The 14,827-nt window shown below is 36.1% G+C and overlaps 4 protein-coding genes and 1 non-coding gene across 8 annotated transcripts; 4 read left to right on the top strand and 1 right to left on the bottom strand.

Moving 5' to 3' along the window:
- Positions 1–61: 61 nt before the first annotated feature.
- Positions 62–3,107, top strand: LOC127117751 (uncharacterized). Its single transcript, XM_051047858.1, has 8 exons — positions 62–227; positions 599–1,313; positions 1,403–1,591; positions 1,694–1,785; positions 1,892–1,951; positions 2,075–2,144; positions 2,270–2,473; positions 2,562–3,107. Exons 2-8 carry the CDS (start codon positions 612–614, stop codon positions 2,964–2,966), a joined length of 1,722 nt encoding a protein of 573 aa, XP_050903815.1. The 5' UTR covers positions 62–227; positions 599–611; the 3' UTR covers positions 2,967–3,107.
- Positions 3,108–3,218: 111 nt separating this feature from the next.
- On the top strand, positions 3,219–4,892 carry LOC127117753 (two-pore potassium channel 3). Its single transcript, XM_051047860.1, has 2 exons — positions 3,219–4,399; positions 4,526–4,892. The coding sequence occupies exons 1-2, from the start codon at positions 3,345–3,347 to the stop codon at positions 4,668–4,670; spliced, it is 1,200 nt and encodes a 399-aa protein (XP_050903817.1). The 5' UTR covers positions 3,219–3,344; the 3' UTR covers positions 4,671–4,892.
- A 228-nt stretch (positions 4,893–5,120) lies between these two features.
- Positions 5,121–7,002, bottom strand: LOC127117754 (uncharacterized). 2 transcript variants are annotated; one of them, XM_051047861.1, is made up of 4 exons: positions 6,753–7,002; positions 6,191–6,390; positions 5,544–6,016; positions 5,121–5,437 (listed from the first exon to the last, which is right to left on the bottom strand). In XM_051047861.1, the coding sequence occupies exons 1-4, from the start codon at positions 6,928–6,930 to the stop codon at positions 5,401–5,403; spliced, it is 888 nt and encodes a 295-aa protein (XP_050903818.1). In that variant the 5' UTR covers positions 6,931–7,002; the 3' UTR covers positions 5,121–5,400. The 2 variants fall into 2 exon arrangements, with proteins under 2 accessions (XP_050903818.1, XP_050903819.1); XM_051047862.1 differs by lacking the exon at positions 6,753–7,002 and adding an exon at positions 6,596–6,663 and having other exon boundaries at positions 6,191–6,485.
- A 155-nt stretch (positions 7,003–7,157) lies between these two features.
- LOC127117750 (ubiquitin C-terminal hydrolase 12) lies at positions 7,158–14,309 on the top strand. Of its 3 annotated transcripts, none has more exons than XM_051047856.1 (13): positions 7,158–7,395; positions 7,846–7,978; positions 8,187–8,344; positions 8,686–8,855; positions 9,100–9,306; positions 9,494–9,613; positions 11,033–11,155; positions 12,259–12,333; positions 12,427–12,515; positions 12,606–12,714; positions 13,044–13,112; positions 13,195–13,305; positions 13,371–14,309. In XM_051047856.1, the coding sequence occupies exons 2-13, from the start codon at positions 7,851–7,853 to the stop codon at positions 14,166–14,168; spliced, it is 2,157 nt and encodes a 718-aa protein (XP_050903813.1). In that variant the 5' UTR covers positions 7,158–7,395; positions 7,846–7,850; the 3' UTR covers positions 14,169–14,309. The 3 variants fall into 3 exon arrangements, with proteins under 3 accessions (XP_050903813.1, XP_050903811.1, XP_050903814.1); XM_051047854.1 differs by lacking the exon at positions 11,033–11,155 and adding an exon at positions 11,650–11,772; XM_051047857.1 differs by lacking the exons at positions 7,158–7,395; positions 7,846–7,978; positions 8,187–8,344; positions 11,033–11,155 and adding exons at positions 8,401–8,541; positions 11,650–11,772.
- LOC127124745 (U11 spliceosomal RNA) lies at positions 7,175–7,301 on the top strand. Its single transcript, XR_007804211.1, has one exon. It is a non-coding gene; the product is annotated as a U11 spliceosomal RNA (small nuclear RNA).
- Positions 14,310–14,827: the final 518 nt, after the last annotated feature.

Here is a 14,827-nt window from a genome sequence, read left to right on the forward strand (position 1 = left end):
AAAAAATGTTATCTAAGTAAATTCAATTAAAAACTCCCCATTTAAAACAATTTTTTATAACCTATTTTTGTCATTTTAACTTTATCTTAAATTTTAAAACTTTGGTCAATTTTTTTGAAGCACTGATCTCAATAATAATTTGTAGCACAATATATTAGTTTGGCATTACTACGTGTGCGCCACCGTAGTTCCTTTTCGGTTCTCCTCGTCCTTTTCCAAATTGAAAGGTAAACCTTCAACCTTATGATTCTTTCATTCATTGATATTCATTCTCGCCATAGAAATCATTATATTTGAGAAATGTTATCATTTTACACTCTTTTCAATACATACAAATTTGTGTTTCCTGAGATTTTATGAAGAAATTACAAATATAGAAAGTGCATCATATAATTAGGGACTAAATGATTATTTACTAATTTGTTATTTGTGTGTAATGAACACCTCTGAAAACAAGTGTGTCGGACTTGTGATTACCGGTGACAATTTGTCAGTGTCGGTGTTGTGTTTAGTGAGTGACCGTGCTTTACAGGTTATATTATACATTGTTTGTTTCTTGGTGATGGTACATTGATTTTATGGTGTTTTGGTTGATTAGTGATTGAGCTTCAATGGTAGTTGAGGCTTTGGTTCCTTTGCTAGAGAATGATATACAAAGTGTGAATGAAGATTATTCATCTTCACATGGTAATCAACAGAAAGAGCAGGTGAATCATAAAGTATGTTGCTCTTCCAAGGCTAACTCGCAGACGAGGGAACTTTGGACTGATGGACTTATTTGTGCTTTCGAGTTTATCCGCGGCTCGCGGAAGACTCATTCTTCAGCAGCAGTTAGGGAGGTGGCCAAGAAAAAAGATTTTCAAGGCAATCAAGTTAATCCATTGAAAGTAAGTTCTAGTGGAAACGGCTTTCACGAATCATGTTTTCCGGTAGAGGAATTGTCTGGAGGATTGGATTGTGATGAATTCGATAAAAATGACTGTTTTGGTAGAGAGGGTCTTTCAAGAAGTTACTGGAAACCAATTGGTTGGGCTAGAGTTTCCGAACTTGTCCAGGCTGTGCATAGTGATGCTAGCTGGGCATCTCAGGTGCGTGATTTCACCGATGATGAAAGTGATGTTCCTGTTGCGGATGTAGCAACTCCTTACTGGGAAAGGCCGGTGGGTCCAATCTGGTGGTGTCATTTGGATGCTGCTCATCAATATGTTACTACATGGCTTGCTAGCTCTCAGTGGTTACATCCTGCTATTAGCATTGCCTTGCGCGATGAAAGCAGGTTAATAAGCGATCGGATGAAACACCTTCTGTATGAGGTAAATAAACTAGTTGTTATACATTACAGTGAAATTCGGTAAATCTTTTCGTATAAAAGAATTTCAACTGTCGATCATCGTTTTGATAGGTTCCTGTTCGAGTCGCTGGCGGATTGCTATTTGAACTTCTAGGGCAGTCTGCGGGCGATCCATTTGCTGAAGAAGATGACATTCCCATTGTATTACGAGCATGGCAGGCACAGAACTTTCTGGTCACAGCTTTGCATGTTAAGGGCTCTGCGTCAAACATCAATATTTTAGGTATTTTAGAAGTTCAGGTTAGTTAGCCCCTCCAACTTACTCAGAGTTCAAGACAATTATTTTGCCGAAAGCATGATTCTTTATCTATATCCTTAGTTACCTTCAATTGTGTTTCTCAGGAACTTCTGGCTGGTGGTGGAGCTAACATTCCACGCAGCATTCACGAAGTTGTAGCACACCTAGCTTGTCGTCTTGCAAGATGGGATGATAGGTAAGCATTCTACTGTGATCTTAAATCATACTTAGTATGGAATTTGGACCACTTTTTGAGTTGCACTTTCATTTTTTATTTGCTACTAATGTATATAACATCACAGGCTGTTTCGTAAACACATCTTTGGGGCTGCTGATGAAGTTGAATTGATGTTTATGAACAGGTGATTGAATGCGATTTCGACCATTAAACACAATAACACGAGTGTAACATAGGTGTTCATTTCATCATTTGATCCCTTTTTGTTTATAACTTGGACATACAATGTTCTTTTCCTTCTTGTTAGGAGAAACCAAGAGGATTTGCATTTATTCACTATAATATTGAACCAGGAAATTAGACGATTATCAACCCAGGTAAATTTCCACACCACAAAATGACTAATACTGTACTCGTTGAGAATCTTACAAAAAACTTCATGCCCGAGAGGAAATCGTTGGAATTTCTCACATGTTCTTTTATCTCTTGAATGACCTAGTAGGTTATAAGAGTGAAATGGTCGCTCCATGCACGAGAGGAAATCGTGTTTGAACTTCTTCAACAGTTGAAAGGAAATGTAACAAGATCATTACTGGCCGGAGTAATGAAGAGTACAAGACAAATGATTGGGGAGCAAGAAGCAGTTCGAGGTCGTCTGTTCACAATCCAAGATGTAATGCAAAGCGCAGTCCGTGCATGGTTGCAGGTTTTATAATCTCTACTGATAATTTTCGTTCCATCTTTAGACATAGATAGGTTTTGGTTTGGACTCACACTCTTGCTTCTTAATTTAGGACAAAAGCCTCACGGTTACACATAACTTAGGAGTGTTTGGTGGTTGTGGTCTAGTCCTTTCCATCATCACTGGACTATTCGGCATAAATGTGGATGGAATACCTGGATCTGCTGCAACTCCGTACGCGTTTGTTCTTTTCTCCGTAGTGTTAGTTGTGTTGGGAGCAGTTCTAATTGGAATTGGATTGCTTTATCTTGGGCTGAAAAAACCCATTGTTGAAGAAAATGTTACAGTGAGAAAACTAGAGCTTCAAGAGCTGGTTAGGATGTTCCAACACGAAGCGGAAACTCACGCGCAAGTAAGGAAAACGGTGCCTCACAAGGATGTTCCTCAAACTGCAGCTGTTAGGTCACCAAACGGTGTGAATCGTCGCCTCATGATTTCAAAATTGTTCAATCCTTAGATGTTTGACATGTTAATACATTCCAACACATTGTGTATGCTTGGTCTAGTGTTTTAACAAGTGATTACATAGTGGACCATTTTGGTAGGTGTACCAATACTTTCTCAAGTAAATTAAATGAGTGTCTTGAAATTCAACTCATATTTATTTTCTTTTATTTTACTACTTCATTTATCAGAATAAGAATGAGCATGAAGTTCTACTTTTGAAATAAAACAACGTTGCTTAACTAGTACTCTTAGAACATGTGTTAGCATTGTCATTTATAATATCTAACAGTTTTATCTACTTTGACTTGTGGCTTAAAGGGGCAATTTTGTTGTGGATATATATATATAACCACCTTTCCTCTAGTTTGACTTGTAGTTGAAGGAAACTATGATGCTATACCTTGCTACCATTTGTCTCCATTTCACATCTAACCAATGCACAATGCAAGAGCCTCTTCTCACTAATGGAGAAACACATTCACCAAGTATACCATTACTCAAGGAACAATCTTTCCATGATCCTGCTCCTTCCCCGTCACTGCTTCAATCAGGTTCTCATATCATCAATGAATCCAAACACCCTTCTTTTATTAACCTCATAGCCAACTTGAGCATCGCGAAAACGAAGATCATTCACCGCTCTCGTTCTGCTCCGTCCATTTTATTCACTGACATGAAGGTAGATTTTCATGAGCCATTTGAAAACAGACCTGCGTATAAATCATCGGCTTTACTTGTGAGGCTGTGTTTCATTATTGTTTTATTCTATGTGGCTGTTGGTGTAACGATGTACATGATAAGTGGGAGTTTTAAGGGAACTACTACATTTAGACCTGTAGATGCTGTGTATTTTGCAGTGGTAACTCTGTCCACTATTGGATACGGAGATATCGTTCCAGATACCATATTTGCGAAGATGTTTACATGTTGTTTCATTTTGGTTGGTTTTGGATTCATCGGTTTTATGCTTAATGAGTTAGTAGTATACATTTGTGATACACACGAGGCGTTTTTATTGAGCATGATGGATGAGAATAGATACAAGAAAATTCTGACGACTTACATGGTTGATGAAGAGAAAGGAAGAATGAGGATAAGAATGAAAGTTTGTGTTGCTTCGATTGTTGTTATTGTCTGCATTGCTATTGGAACGATTACAGCACATTTTGTAGAGGATCTGAATTGGGCTGACAGTTTTTATCTTTCGATTACTTCTGTCACAACGGTTGGTTATGGAGATTTTTCTTTCAAAACATTAGCTGGAAGATGTTTCGCGATTCTGTGGCTTTTGGTAAGCACGTTGGCAGTTGCGAGGGCGTTTTTGTACCTCACTGATTATAGTCTGCAAAAGAGAAGCCGCGAGATGGCGAAAAGGGTTCTTGAAAAGAAGATAACTTTGTCGGATTTAGCAGCTGCAGATCTTGATAATGATGGATCAATCAGGTATGCCTCAATGTTAGTAACATTATATAACCTGAACATATTCTGTGTAGCTGAAATTTGTTTATATTTTTCGAGTTTTATCCCATATACCAGCTTCTTTTTTGTTAACCTTTTACTTTTATGCAGTAAATCGGACTTTGTCATATACAAGCTTAAGCAAATGGGGAAGATTACTGAGATAGACATTCTACAAATTAGCAAACAATTTGATTCCTTGGACCATGGCATCTACGGCAAGATCACCTTAGCTGATCTCATGGAAACTGTATAGTTCAACTATCTCATATGAAAGTGTAGACCAGTGCACGAGACCGGCAATATTCAGGACTTCGGACATTTTGCAAACTTGTCCCGTGAGTGGCGAACCAGAATCAGGCTTTCAGCAACTAAAACCTGTGATCACATCATCAAGTCATAAAGTTAACCTTAATGTTGGATCATCTTTTATTCTTTTGAAAGCCAAAGGGAAGTATCCTACGTTGAATCAAACTCCTCGCATAACTTTACGAGGATATGTGATATAACACTGAAGTCAAGCCTCTTCAATCATTTACCGTCATCTGCGTATGCACAAGGAACATGTATGTTCAGTGAATAGAAACACTAGCTTCACTTTCCTAGTACTTGAAAACTGAAAAGACGTGATTTTATTCGTAGGGCTGATTCTATTTGTTTGCTGATGTAATGTCATGCTTATTATATGTAATAAGAATACACAAAATTTAGATTCTTGATGTAACTTGGAACAATTTTTGTAACGGATTATTTGTTGATCCTGTATGACAAAACAGATGATCGCGTTTAAAGGACTAGGCCACTAGGAGCGAACCAATACATCGACACTTCTTTGCATTATACTCAACTAACAATAAGCATCTCAATGTGTCTTTCGCGTTCCCACAGAGTAGTTTTAGATGCCGAGAAAAGTATGGCAGATTATTTTATGACTCATGTTAGTTCCTACTTGGCAGCAGAAGCTTCGTCGAGCAAAGCAAAATTGATCAGATCCTCACTTTTGCTTCCTTGGAACTTCTGATTCTGTAAGAAAATTTTAAAAAACACTAAATCAAAATTAATTTTCACATCTAAATCTTCAAATGAGACAGTCGGAATTATGTTGTGATAGAACTGAAATGATGTATACCTCTCTCTAATGCCATGGATGCTCTCGAGGAGTTCCGTTGTTTGTTGCCACCTGAAATTCTTTGGTCTCTCTTCACTATCCAATACTAAAATCGAGACATTCAAAACAGAAACTAGTTCAGTTTCAATCTCACTAAGCTTTTGATCTATATGTTTCATGAAGTCCTCGTAAGAGGATATTTTCGACAAGCTGCTGGGTATGCTGTTTTCTTTCCCAGCATCAGTGCTAAGGGTTTTCAGAAGATTATCTATCTCCTTATCGTCCAGTGGATTCTCTCGACTTTCGAAAGAAATTTGCACATCTTGAATATCGTTGAACTTCATCTTATTAGAGTCAGAATCATCGTTGAGAGAATCTTCTAGAACTTCCTCCTTTGGAGCAATGATTCGAACTGGACTCGAATCATCTTGTGTCGCATCTTCAATCTTCATAGTCACATTTCCAACTAGCTGGCTTTCTTTCAAAGATATTGCCTGAAAACAAATAGATTTCTTATAAACAAATATTCAATTTTCATGTTCATTAAATAATAACTTATGTATCTGACCAGATACATCAATTATTCAATGAATCTGAAAAAATGAACAAAAACATGTGTGAACACAAACATGTTAATCTGATAGTATTTGTTGATGAATTCACTTTACCTCACTTAGCTTTGCGGAAAGCTCGTCAAGCAACTCAATGCGGATTTTAGATTTTTCCAAAGCCTGCAACACTTGTTTCCTCTGAAGAAGCGTGTCCCTTGCATAATCTTCATCCCCCTTCTGGATACTTATAGCTGCTTGTTTTTGAAGCTTCTCAGCTGATTCTGATAATCTCAATAGCCTCAATCTAGCACTATTTGCTGTATTTAACCACCACACATAAGTTTTCATATCTTTTAACTAAACTCTTAGCTTTACTTTGGACATGCTTGCATTCTAGCAAAAGGTCAAAAACCTATGAAGCACAGACACCCCGGTAACAATTTTGATAAAATGAAAAAATGAAAGCGTAATCAAAAGTATTAAAAGTATCTGTGTCAGTTTCGGACACCGCACTTCACTCACACATTCTATTTCAGAGATGTCGGTGCTATATAGTCAGAAACAACAACGAAGCATTTCCTCACTGGGTAGGGTTCTATCAAAGGTCCAATAAATGAAAATCATAAAGGAATTAATATAGATAAAGGAATTGAAGTGGAGGAGAGAGAGAGAAGGGTACCTTTGGTTCTTGTGGTGTGTGCTTCCGCATGAAGTTGATCAAGTTGAGAACGTAGGTCTTCTGTGTTGATGGTGGTTGAAGAAGCACACAAGCATATAGGTTTTCTTCTCGTTGTTGTCAACATCAATGAAGGAACAGCCATGGTTGTGGCTGTTACTCCAACAAGGTTCAGTATCATCCTCTTCACAACTTGTCTTGTTTCGGAACCTAGATAACAGATATTTAACCTCGTAACTTTTTTCTGTCTTTACTGTTATCATGTTTATGTTTATTTTGTTGATAAAATAGAAAAGTAAATTTCTAGTAAAGTAAAACTTTCGTCTAAACTGAGTTGTATTTTGTTGAAGTCCCACATCGGAATATTAAAGTATAAAGAGTATAGAGACATATTATAAATATACTGGATAATTTACCGTAAAAGTTAAAAGGGTCAGTTGGCTAAATATGCCACTCTCATCTGTGATTGGTGAGTGCTGTATGGCAATCAAGACATATGGCTGACATAATTTTTGTGGGATTATAGGGTTGGCTCGTTTAGCCGACCCTCCTTTTTATATCAAGTATAACTCGCAGACTGAGGGAACTTTGGACTGATGGACTTATTTGTGCTTTCGAGTTTATCCGCGGCTCGCTGAAGAAGAAGGTACTATTTAACTTTGCTGTTAAGATTTAACTCTAGAACGTTAGAGTTAGTTATTCTTATGATCCGCCAATAACTAACTCTAACAACTTTAGGGTTTATGGAGTTAGTTATTATTCTCAGGGTTTTAAATAGTGATAGCTTAGAGAATTTTGTGATTTCTGTCTGTACAGATGTAAGTCAACCATAATTTGTATAATTTGTTCTTTCGTATCGGTATCGGCACCTTCTGATATTGTTTTGGCGCGGGGGAAGGTTTTTTAAAACTTTGATTATTGTGTTCCCCCGGCAATAACTAACTCTAACAACTTTAGGGTTTAGGGAAAATTCCTTTGTTAATATCTGAAATTAGTAAATCCTAAACCCTAGTATAGTCTTTGAAAGTAGTAAATCAAGTAGCAATTATTTTTCCTTAAACCCAAACTGGTCATAATTTCTTGTTGGTTTTCACAGGCTGGATGGCAGGCAGTAGCATGGGTGAAAGTAAAACTTTGCCATTCCGATTCACATGGAGAATTGACAGATTTTCTCAAATGAGTGCGGAAAGGATCTATTCAGATGTATTTGAAGTTGAAGGCTATAAATGGTATTGTGCTTAAACATTCCCCGAATCAATTCGTGATGTTTGTATTTCTATATAAGTAGACATGATATATGATATATGATGTATATTTTGGTTTACCTATATAGCATGCTCTTTATTGGAGGAGTTGATTTTGTTGTTGTTGTTATATTAGTTCCTGTTTATATATCTTCGGTGATTTTTGATGTTTTTCTATTTTCACTCTGAACAGGCGTGTTCTAATTTTCCCGAAAGGGAACAATGTGGACTGTTTGTCCATGTATTTGGATGCTGCAGATTCCTCTAGTTTGCCTGAAGGTTCGACTAGATTTGCACGGTTTAGCCTGACAGTAGTTAGTCAAATCCATACTGGGTTTTCTTGGAGAAAAGGTAATGTAACATGTTCGGTTTGTTCCTTACCATTGTTACAAAATGAACTGCCATGCATTTGTGTTGTAACTTGTAAGATGTTTTTTGCATTTTCTGAACGAGATTTTTTATTTGAAAAACTCTGCCATTTTCTCGGAGAAGCATGCATGATCGTGGTATATTGTTTTTGATTAACCATTAATGCTTTCCCTGATAAGGTATAATTATGTTCATTGTCTTGAATGGATTTGTTACTATTGACTTGTTGAATAAAAGAAGCATCCAGCAAACAAATGGAAATAGATCCTCTAACATTATATTCATAGCCATGTTGTTTTCTTAACTTTGTTTGCTCTATGTAGACTCGAAGCACCAATTCAACAAGCAACAGAGTGATTGGGGTTTCACGTCGTTCATGCCTCTCAAAGAACTTTTTGATCCTTCAAGAGGGTATCTTGTGAATGATACTCTTGTAGTTGAAGTATTAGTAATATGCGATGTTTATGAAAATGACACTGCTGAGCATCTAAGGGTAAGTAGATATTCTTATGTGCTTTAGGGTCCAAAATAATCAAGCCATTTAACTTTTCACAAATTCAGAGGGCTAATTTATTTTATGATAGTTCTTGACCGAAATTATGTCTGTCATTCTTTTTGGTTTTTCTCTTAAACCTATAATTTTAATCAAACCTAGCTCTGTTTGCCACTAACTTGTAACATAATCCTTTGTTTATTCTGAAAAATCTGAGCAGAATTTGTCCAATGGGTTTGTGCAGGAGAGGTTGAAGAAAGAACAGGAAGACCTCTGCACTAATATTGAAAAATCTTCACAGGATTTGCTCGATGGGTTTGTGCAGGAAAGGTTGAAAGAAGAACAGGAAGACATCTGCAATGTTATTGAAAAATCTGCACAGAATTTAACCGATGGGCTTGTGCAGGAGAGGCTGAAGGAAGAGCAGGAAGACCTGTGCACTATTATAAAGGTGTTCTAAGCTTGCTTCTCTACAAATTAGTATTCGTTGTGTCTTTACAAAAAAATTGTTAATTACTCAATCAGATTATATATATATATATATATATATATATATATATATATATATATATATATATATATATATATATATATATATATATATATCGTTTATACTGATAATATATAATATTTCTTAGGTGGTACAACATGAAGACCTTGCAGAACAGATTGGAAATGATATATATTTTGGTCTTGTAGACTATAACAAAGTGAAGAGTTTCCGTGTTCCAAAGGATACATCATTTAACATTTTCAAGGTATCATCATCAATTACACTTTCTTAAGTGAATTTTGTTATTTGTGGATTGAAGTACATGTAGGACTCTTTACAGGTTCAGTTTTTTAAATACACCAGACCGAACCAAACTGTCAAAACAGTTTAGTAAAACCAAACTGAATCGTTAGGAATCTGCCACGAATCGAAATTATTTATGGTTTTGGTGCACTGTTTCTTATATTTTCAAATTCGAACCAGTTTATCTTTGAAATTTGAAAGTAACAAACTGTTCTCCTTTCCAAACCGAACAGCTACCATTTCTATTTAGGAACAAAGTAATGGCTACCATTTTTAGATCTCTATACCTAGGGACGAACCTGAACAATCATAATGAACAGGTTAAGTAGTTGGGGTCAATAAAACAACAGATAGATGATTGCAACATATCTTTTCAAATTCAATAATTAAAAGGAAGAAAAAACATTGATAATAGAAAGCAAACGAAGAAGGAACAGAGGAAAACGATCAGTAGCTAAAAAAATACCCGACAACATTAAAACAATAGAGGAAGTATTTGGAGATGCCTTGGAACAGAAAACGCAGCGGAAGGTTCACAGTTTTAGCTTCAATGAAGATGAATGACTGTTCTAAATCACCAAAGCAGATAATGTTGGTTTATAGTCGTGCCTTCGAAAAAGATGAACAGTGGTTCTAAACCTTCGGAAAAGATGAATGACAATTTTCAGTCACGCATTTGACGACGCGTGGAAGTACGGATTCAGAGAGTGTAGTTAGAAGCCAAGTGAAGAGTAACGAATCTTCTTGATGCCATAGCAGATATGCTGGATTTTCGGAATCAGAAGCACGATCTTCAGTTGAGATGTACCTGGGAGGAATCACCGGATTCACAAGATGACGATGCAGTTTGTGGATACGAATGATACCTTCAACTTGTTGCTTCCATGAAAGAAAGTTGTTGTTATCAAGCTTGATGCTGATTTGTTGCACAAATGTTTTGAATGCATTCTTCAGTGACGAAGATGCTGCGTTTTGTGAAGAAGTGGTGCAACTCACCGGAGAATTGTTTTCTGGCTACGATGGCGAAGCATTGGTAGCGGAAGAAGACATGGCTGTGATGGATCACAAGCTCATGATACCATATTAGAGAATGATAAAGAATGCATAGAAGATGAGTTATCTCTGTTTGTATTAAATGAACTTATCAAAGATCTAGTTACATATGGACTGATGTATATATAGGATGCTATACTAGTGACAGCTAAGCATAACTAACTGAGCTGTTTACAGCTAAGCATAACAAACTAATGCCAGCTCAGCATAACAAGCCGAACTTAAGTCTAACAGACTAACTACTCTAATAGTTGGAAGGAGGAAAAAAAAATCCTATGAATCTCTGCTTTTAATTTGTATGATTGATTGCTATAATTCTGATATGTAGGAAGAGGTTGCTAAAGAGCTTGGCATACCAGCTCAATTCCAGCGCTTTTGGCTGTGGGTAAAGCGTAAAAACCATACATATCGTCCATTTCGCCCATTGACACAAATTGAGGAAGCTGGACCGGTAAATTCTTGAGATCTCATGAAGCTTTTCAATATTATTTTGCTCATATACCCCTTCAAGCTTCTTATTTTATGACTTTCTCAATTCTGAGTACTAGCTTTTAGGCAAATGTTGGTTTTGTCTGAAAATAGTCTGCCTCTTTTCCCTTCATTTATGTTTTCTGTTGAATCTGTTCATGAAATTTTATATCGACTTGCTAGTATAATGTTTGCCGTGACTGATTGCATTAGACTTCAATTTTTGGGCCAGTTTAACAGTTACTTATATCGGTGTTAACCTTATTTATCTTTTTTCCCCCATCTTTGCCACCTTTTTTATTTCTTCAAATTTCATATGTATATGCAACACGCCAGTGTCTCTATGATCCAAAGTCCATTTTTTTTCCGTTCTGATTCATACTACAGGTTGGACAATTGAGAGAGGTAACATATGTTAAGGAAACAGAATTAAAATTGTTTTTGGAGGTGGAGCGTGGGCTGGTAAGGTTTATGTAGGAAGAGGTTGCTAAAGAGCTTGGCATACCAGCTCAATTCCAGCGCTTTTGGTTATGGGTAAAGCGTAAAAACCATACATATCGTCCATTTCGCGCATTGACACAAATTGAGGAAGCTGGACAGGTAAATTCTTGAGATCTCATGAAGCTTCGGGCTTCTTATTTTATGACTTTCTCAATTATGATTGCTGGATTTTAGGCAAATGTTGGTGTTGTGAAAATACTCTGCCTCTTTTCCCCCTCATTTATGGTTTCTGTTGAATCTATTCATGACATTTTATATCGACCTGCTAGTATATTGTTCGCTATGGCTGTTTGCATTAGATTTCAGTTTTTGGGCCAGTTCAACAGTTACTTATACCCCTGTTAGCTTTATTTATCTTTCCCCCATCTTTGCCATCACCTTTTTATTTCTTCAAATTTCATAACGTATATGCAACATATGCAAGTGGGTTCCGGATGAATTGTTTTGGATCTCATTTTTTTTTTTGTAATGATTGCAAGGGGTATTTAGTTTTTTTGGAGATTCATTGTCTGTGCTGTGCAGCACACCAGTGTCTCTATGATCTGAAGTTCATTTATTTTCTTCGTTCTGATTCAAAAACTGCAGGTTGGACAATTGAGACAACTTAAAAAGGTTAAAGGAGCAGAACTAAAATTGTTCTTGGAGGTGGAGCGGGGGCTGGTAAGATTTATATTATGAAGTTGTATATCATTTCGATGGAATGAAACAAATCATTCAAGCATAGTCCTGTTGACAAACTACATTATTGTTTAGGATTTACGCCCCATTGCACCACTCAAGAAGAGAGACGATGATATATTACTTTTTTTCAAGTTATATGATCCAGAAAAAGAGGAGCTAAAGTACTGGATAATTTCTTTTGTGATTTCAACATATGTTGGGGTAAAAGGTGGACCTTAGTTGACACCAAATATATTTCCCTTTTATGGCAGGTATGCTGGAAGGCTTTTTGTGAACCCATCTGATAAGCCATCAGAAATCTTAACAAGGTTGAATAAATTGGCTGGTTATGATCCTGATGAAGAGATTGAACTTTATGAGGTTGGTTTGTGTTGTCAAATGTATAATTTATCCTACAACTTCATAAAAATTTATAATTGTTGTAGTGCATCCTTGCATATTCAGAAGCCATATGCTTTGTTATTAAGTTTGGGTCAGGTGGTCATGGTTTTAGTTGTTTAGTACCTAAGCTTGCGTGATGGAAAATAAAATACACCGTGTTCTATGAAAGTTAGTCATTTTTGCATATAACTTAACAGAAGGGAAAGAGCATTTTCTAATGGTATATTCATGTTCTCCATCGTCTGCTCCCTACCAACGACTTTAATCAAGTAGTGGTTACTGAGTTAATTGTGCCTATTGCTGTGCAGGAAATTAAGTTTGAACCAAAGGTCATGTGTGAGCCTGTTGACAAGAATCTTACATTTCTAGAAAGCGAGGTATAGTGCATAAAAAGTTGGTGCACACTAAGTTACTGTATCATTGGTTTTCCTATTGATTATTTTTCTTCCATGAATGCAGTTCGGAAATGGTGATATCATATGCTTTCAGAAAGCTTCTGCAATGGATAACGGGAAACATATCCGTAATCCTGACGTGCCTTCATATTTGAAATATGTGCACAATCTTCAGGTAATTTCTTTTTGAGGTTTTTTCTAGGTTTGGCTCAAATTGAGCATTTTTATTTTTATTTTCAGTTATCTTTTTCTCCCTCACCGAAAGAATCTGAATATGAAGAATCATTGAAGAAGCAAAACAAGAACATTATAACTGAAGAAATGAATGCTATGATAGATGAAAATGTCATTGCTGCAATTGACAGAGTTTTATCAGAAGGGATTACCATTTCAATACAATCTCAGCATTCTGTCCAAGGACAACAAGTTTCACTCTCACTACCTGAGCAACTTCTTCAGGAATTGAGTGATATTGTCTTCAAAGAAGATTTAGTTGAAAATTTTAAAAAAGGTCTCACTCCTGAAATTGACTTCAACTTAGTCATGGAAAAAATTGACGCCTATGCCGACCTCTTTTCCTCTCACCAATTAGAACAAGTCGGTGCTGTTAAAAACCTTCTCAAGAACCTTGTGAGGGTATTTGAAAAAATGGAATATTTGAAAAAAAAGCAAGACTCGGCTAAGAAGAGCACTGACAAACACAATGAAGCATTGAAGAAGACAAGAGAGAAAATATTGACCTCGCAGACTTCATTCACAAACCATCAAACCCAACTCAACTCTCTTGATGGTGAGATTGCTGATCTTAAAGCCAAACTTGAAAAACTACAAGGTGACAGGGAGAGTATTGCTGAGATTCAAGATCAAGAGAAAGATAAGATCACTTCATTGAATAAAGAAGTTAAATCCATTTTCCATTGCCTTGTAGACGATCACATCAAGGTTAAAGCCGTTGAAGATAAAATTCCGGAGGTTCAAGCTGATTTGGAAAATTCTGAGAAGCTATATCAGTTCATGAAGGCAGCACCTCCATTTTGATTTTACTTATATTCTAGTTTACACTCTAGCTTTCCATTTTAGTATTAAGAATACTTGTCACAAATTTATTTTAAGTATTGACGTTTTACTCAAATTTGGTAGATGTGATATGCTACTTCGAATGAAGACTATTTTTTACCAGATTTTTGAGACATATGATTTAATAATGCTCAAACAAAGTCACCAACTCGAAAAAAGTTCTGTTTTTGGTTTTCTTGTTATAGTAGATTAATGATATATGATTTATTTTTCAAAAATTGTTTTAGAGTATGGAATTTCTAAAGATTGGTTTAGAGTGTATGAAATTTGGACAACATTCAAAAATTTGATTTATCGTTTCTATTAGCATTGACTCGATTCAAGTAGTGTCTTGAACCTAGAGTTAGGGAGTTCGACTTATATTTTAGTTAGAGCTGTCAAAATGAATTTTAAGAATGAGTCAGATTTCATTAAATCAAATGTAAGTATATTAACTTTACCAACAATTCGGTAATATAAATTAAATATATCAATTGTACACAAACAAAAACATGTCAACTGTGTATGTTTTAATTTCACCTGTTCATCATTGTTGATTGACGAATGAAGATATTCAACACCGATCAACCTTACATGTTCATCATTGTTGATTGACGAATGAAGATATTCAACACTGATCA

The sequence above is a fragment of the Lathyrus oleraceus genome, chromosome 2, assembly GCF_024323335.1.
Source record: "Lathyrus oleraceus cultivar Zhongwan6 chromosome 2, CAAS_Psat_ZW6_1.0, whole genome shotgun sequence".
Taxonomy (NCBI): Eukaryota; Viridiplantae; Streptophyta; class Magnoliopsida; order Fabales; family Fabaceae; genus Lathyrus; species Lathyrus oleraceus.

Excerpts from the sequence above, each read along its gene's own strand:
- LOC127117751 (XM_051047858.1), top strand. The coding sequence starts at position 612 with ATGGTAGTTGAGGCTTTGGTTCCTTTGCTAGAGAATGATATACAAAGT. Across the intron at positions 1,786-1,891 it reads CTTGCAAGATGGGATGATAG|GCTGTTTCGTAAACACATCT; the intron begins GTAAGCATTCTA and ends ATAACATCACAG. Across the intron at positions 1,952-2,074 it reads GAATTGATGTTTATGAACAG|GAGAAACCAAGAGGATTTGC; the intron begins GTGATTGAATGC and ends CCTTCTTGTTAG.
- LOC127117753 (XM_051047860.1), top strand. The coding sequence starts at position 3,345 with ATGATGCTATACCTTGCTACCATTTGTCTCCATTTCACATCTAACCAA. Across the intron at positions 4,400-4,525 it reads GATAATGATGGATCAATCAG|TAAATCGGACTTTGTCATAT; the intron begins GTATGCCTCAAT and ends ACTTTTATGCAG.
- LOC127117754 (XM_051047861.1), bottom strand. The coding sequence starts at position 6,930 with ATGATACTGAACCTTGTTGGAGTAACAGCCACAACCATGGCTGTTCCT. Across the intron at positions 6,017-6,190 it reads TTTCCGCAAAGCTAAGTGAG|GCAATATCTTTGAAAGAAAG; the intron begins GTAAAGTGAATT and ends ATTTGTTTTCAG. Across the intron at positions 5,438-5,543 it reads ATCCATGGCATTAGAGAGAG|AATCAGAAGTTCCAAGGAAG; the intron begins GTATACATCATT and ends ATTTTCTTACAG.
- LOC127117750 (XM_051047856.1), top strand. The coding sequence starts at position 7,851 with ATGGCAGGCAGTAGCATGGGTGAAAGTAAAACTTTGCCATTCCGATTC. Across the intron at positions 12,715-13,043 it reads AAGAGATTGAACTTTATGAG|GAAATTAAGTTTGAACCAAA; the intron begins GTTGGTTTGTGT and ends ATTGCTGTGCAG. Across the intron at positions 13,113-13,194 it reads TTACATTTCTAGAAAGCGAG|TTCGGAAATGGTGATATCAT; the intron begins GTATAGTGCATA and ends CCATGAATGCAG.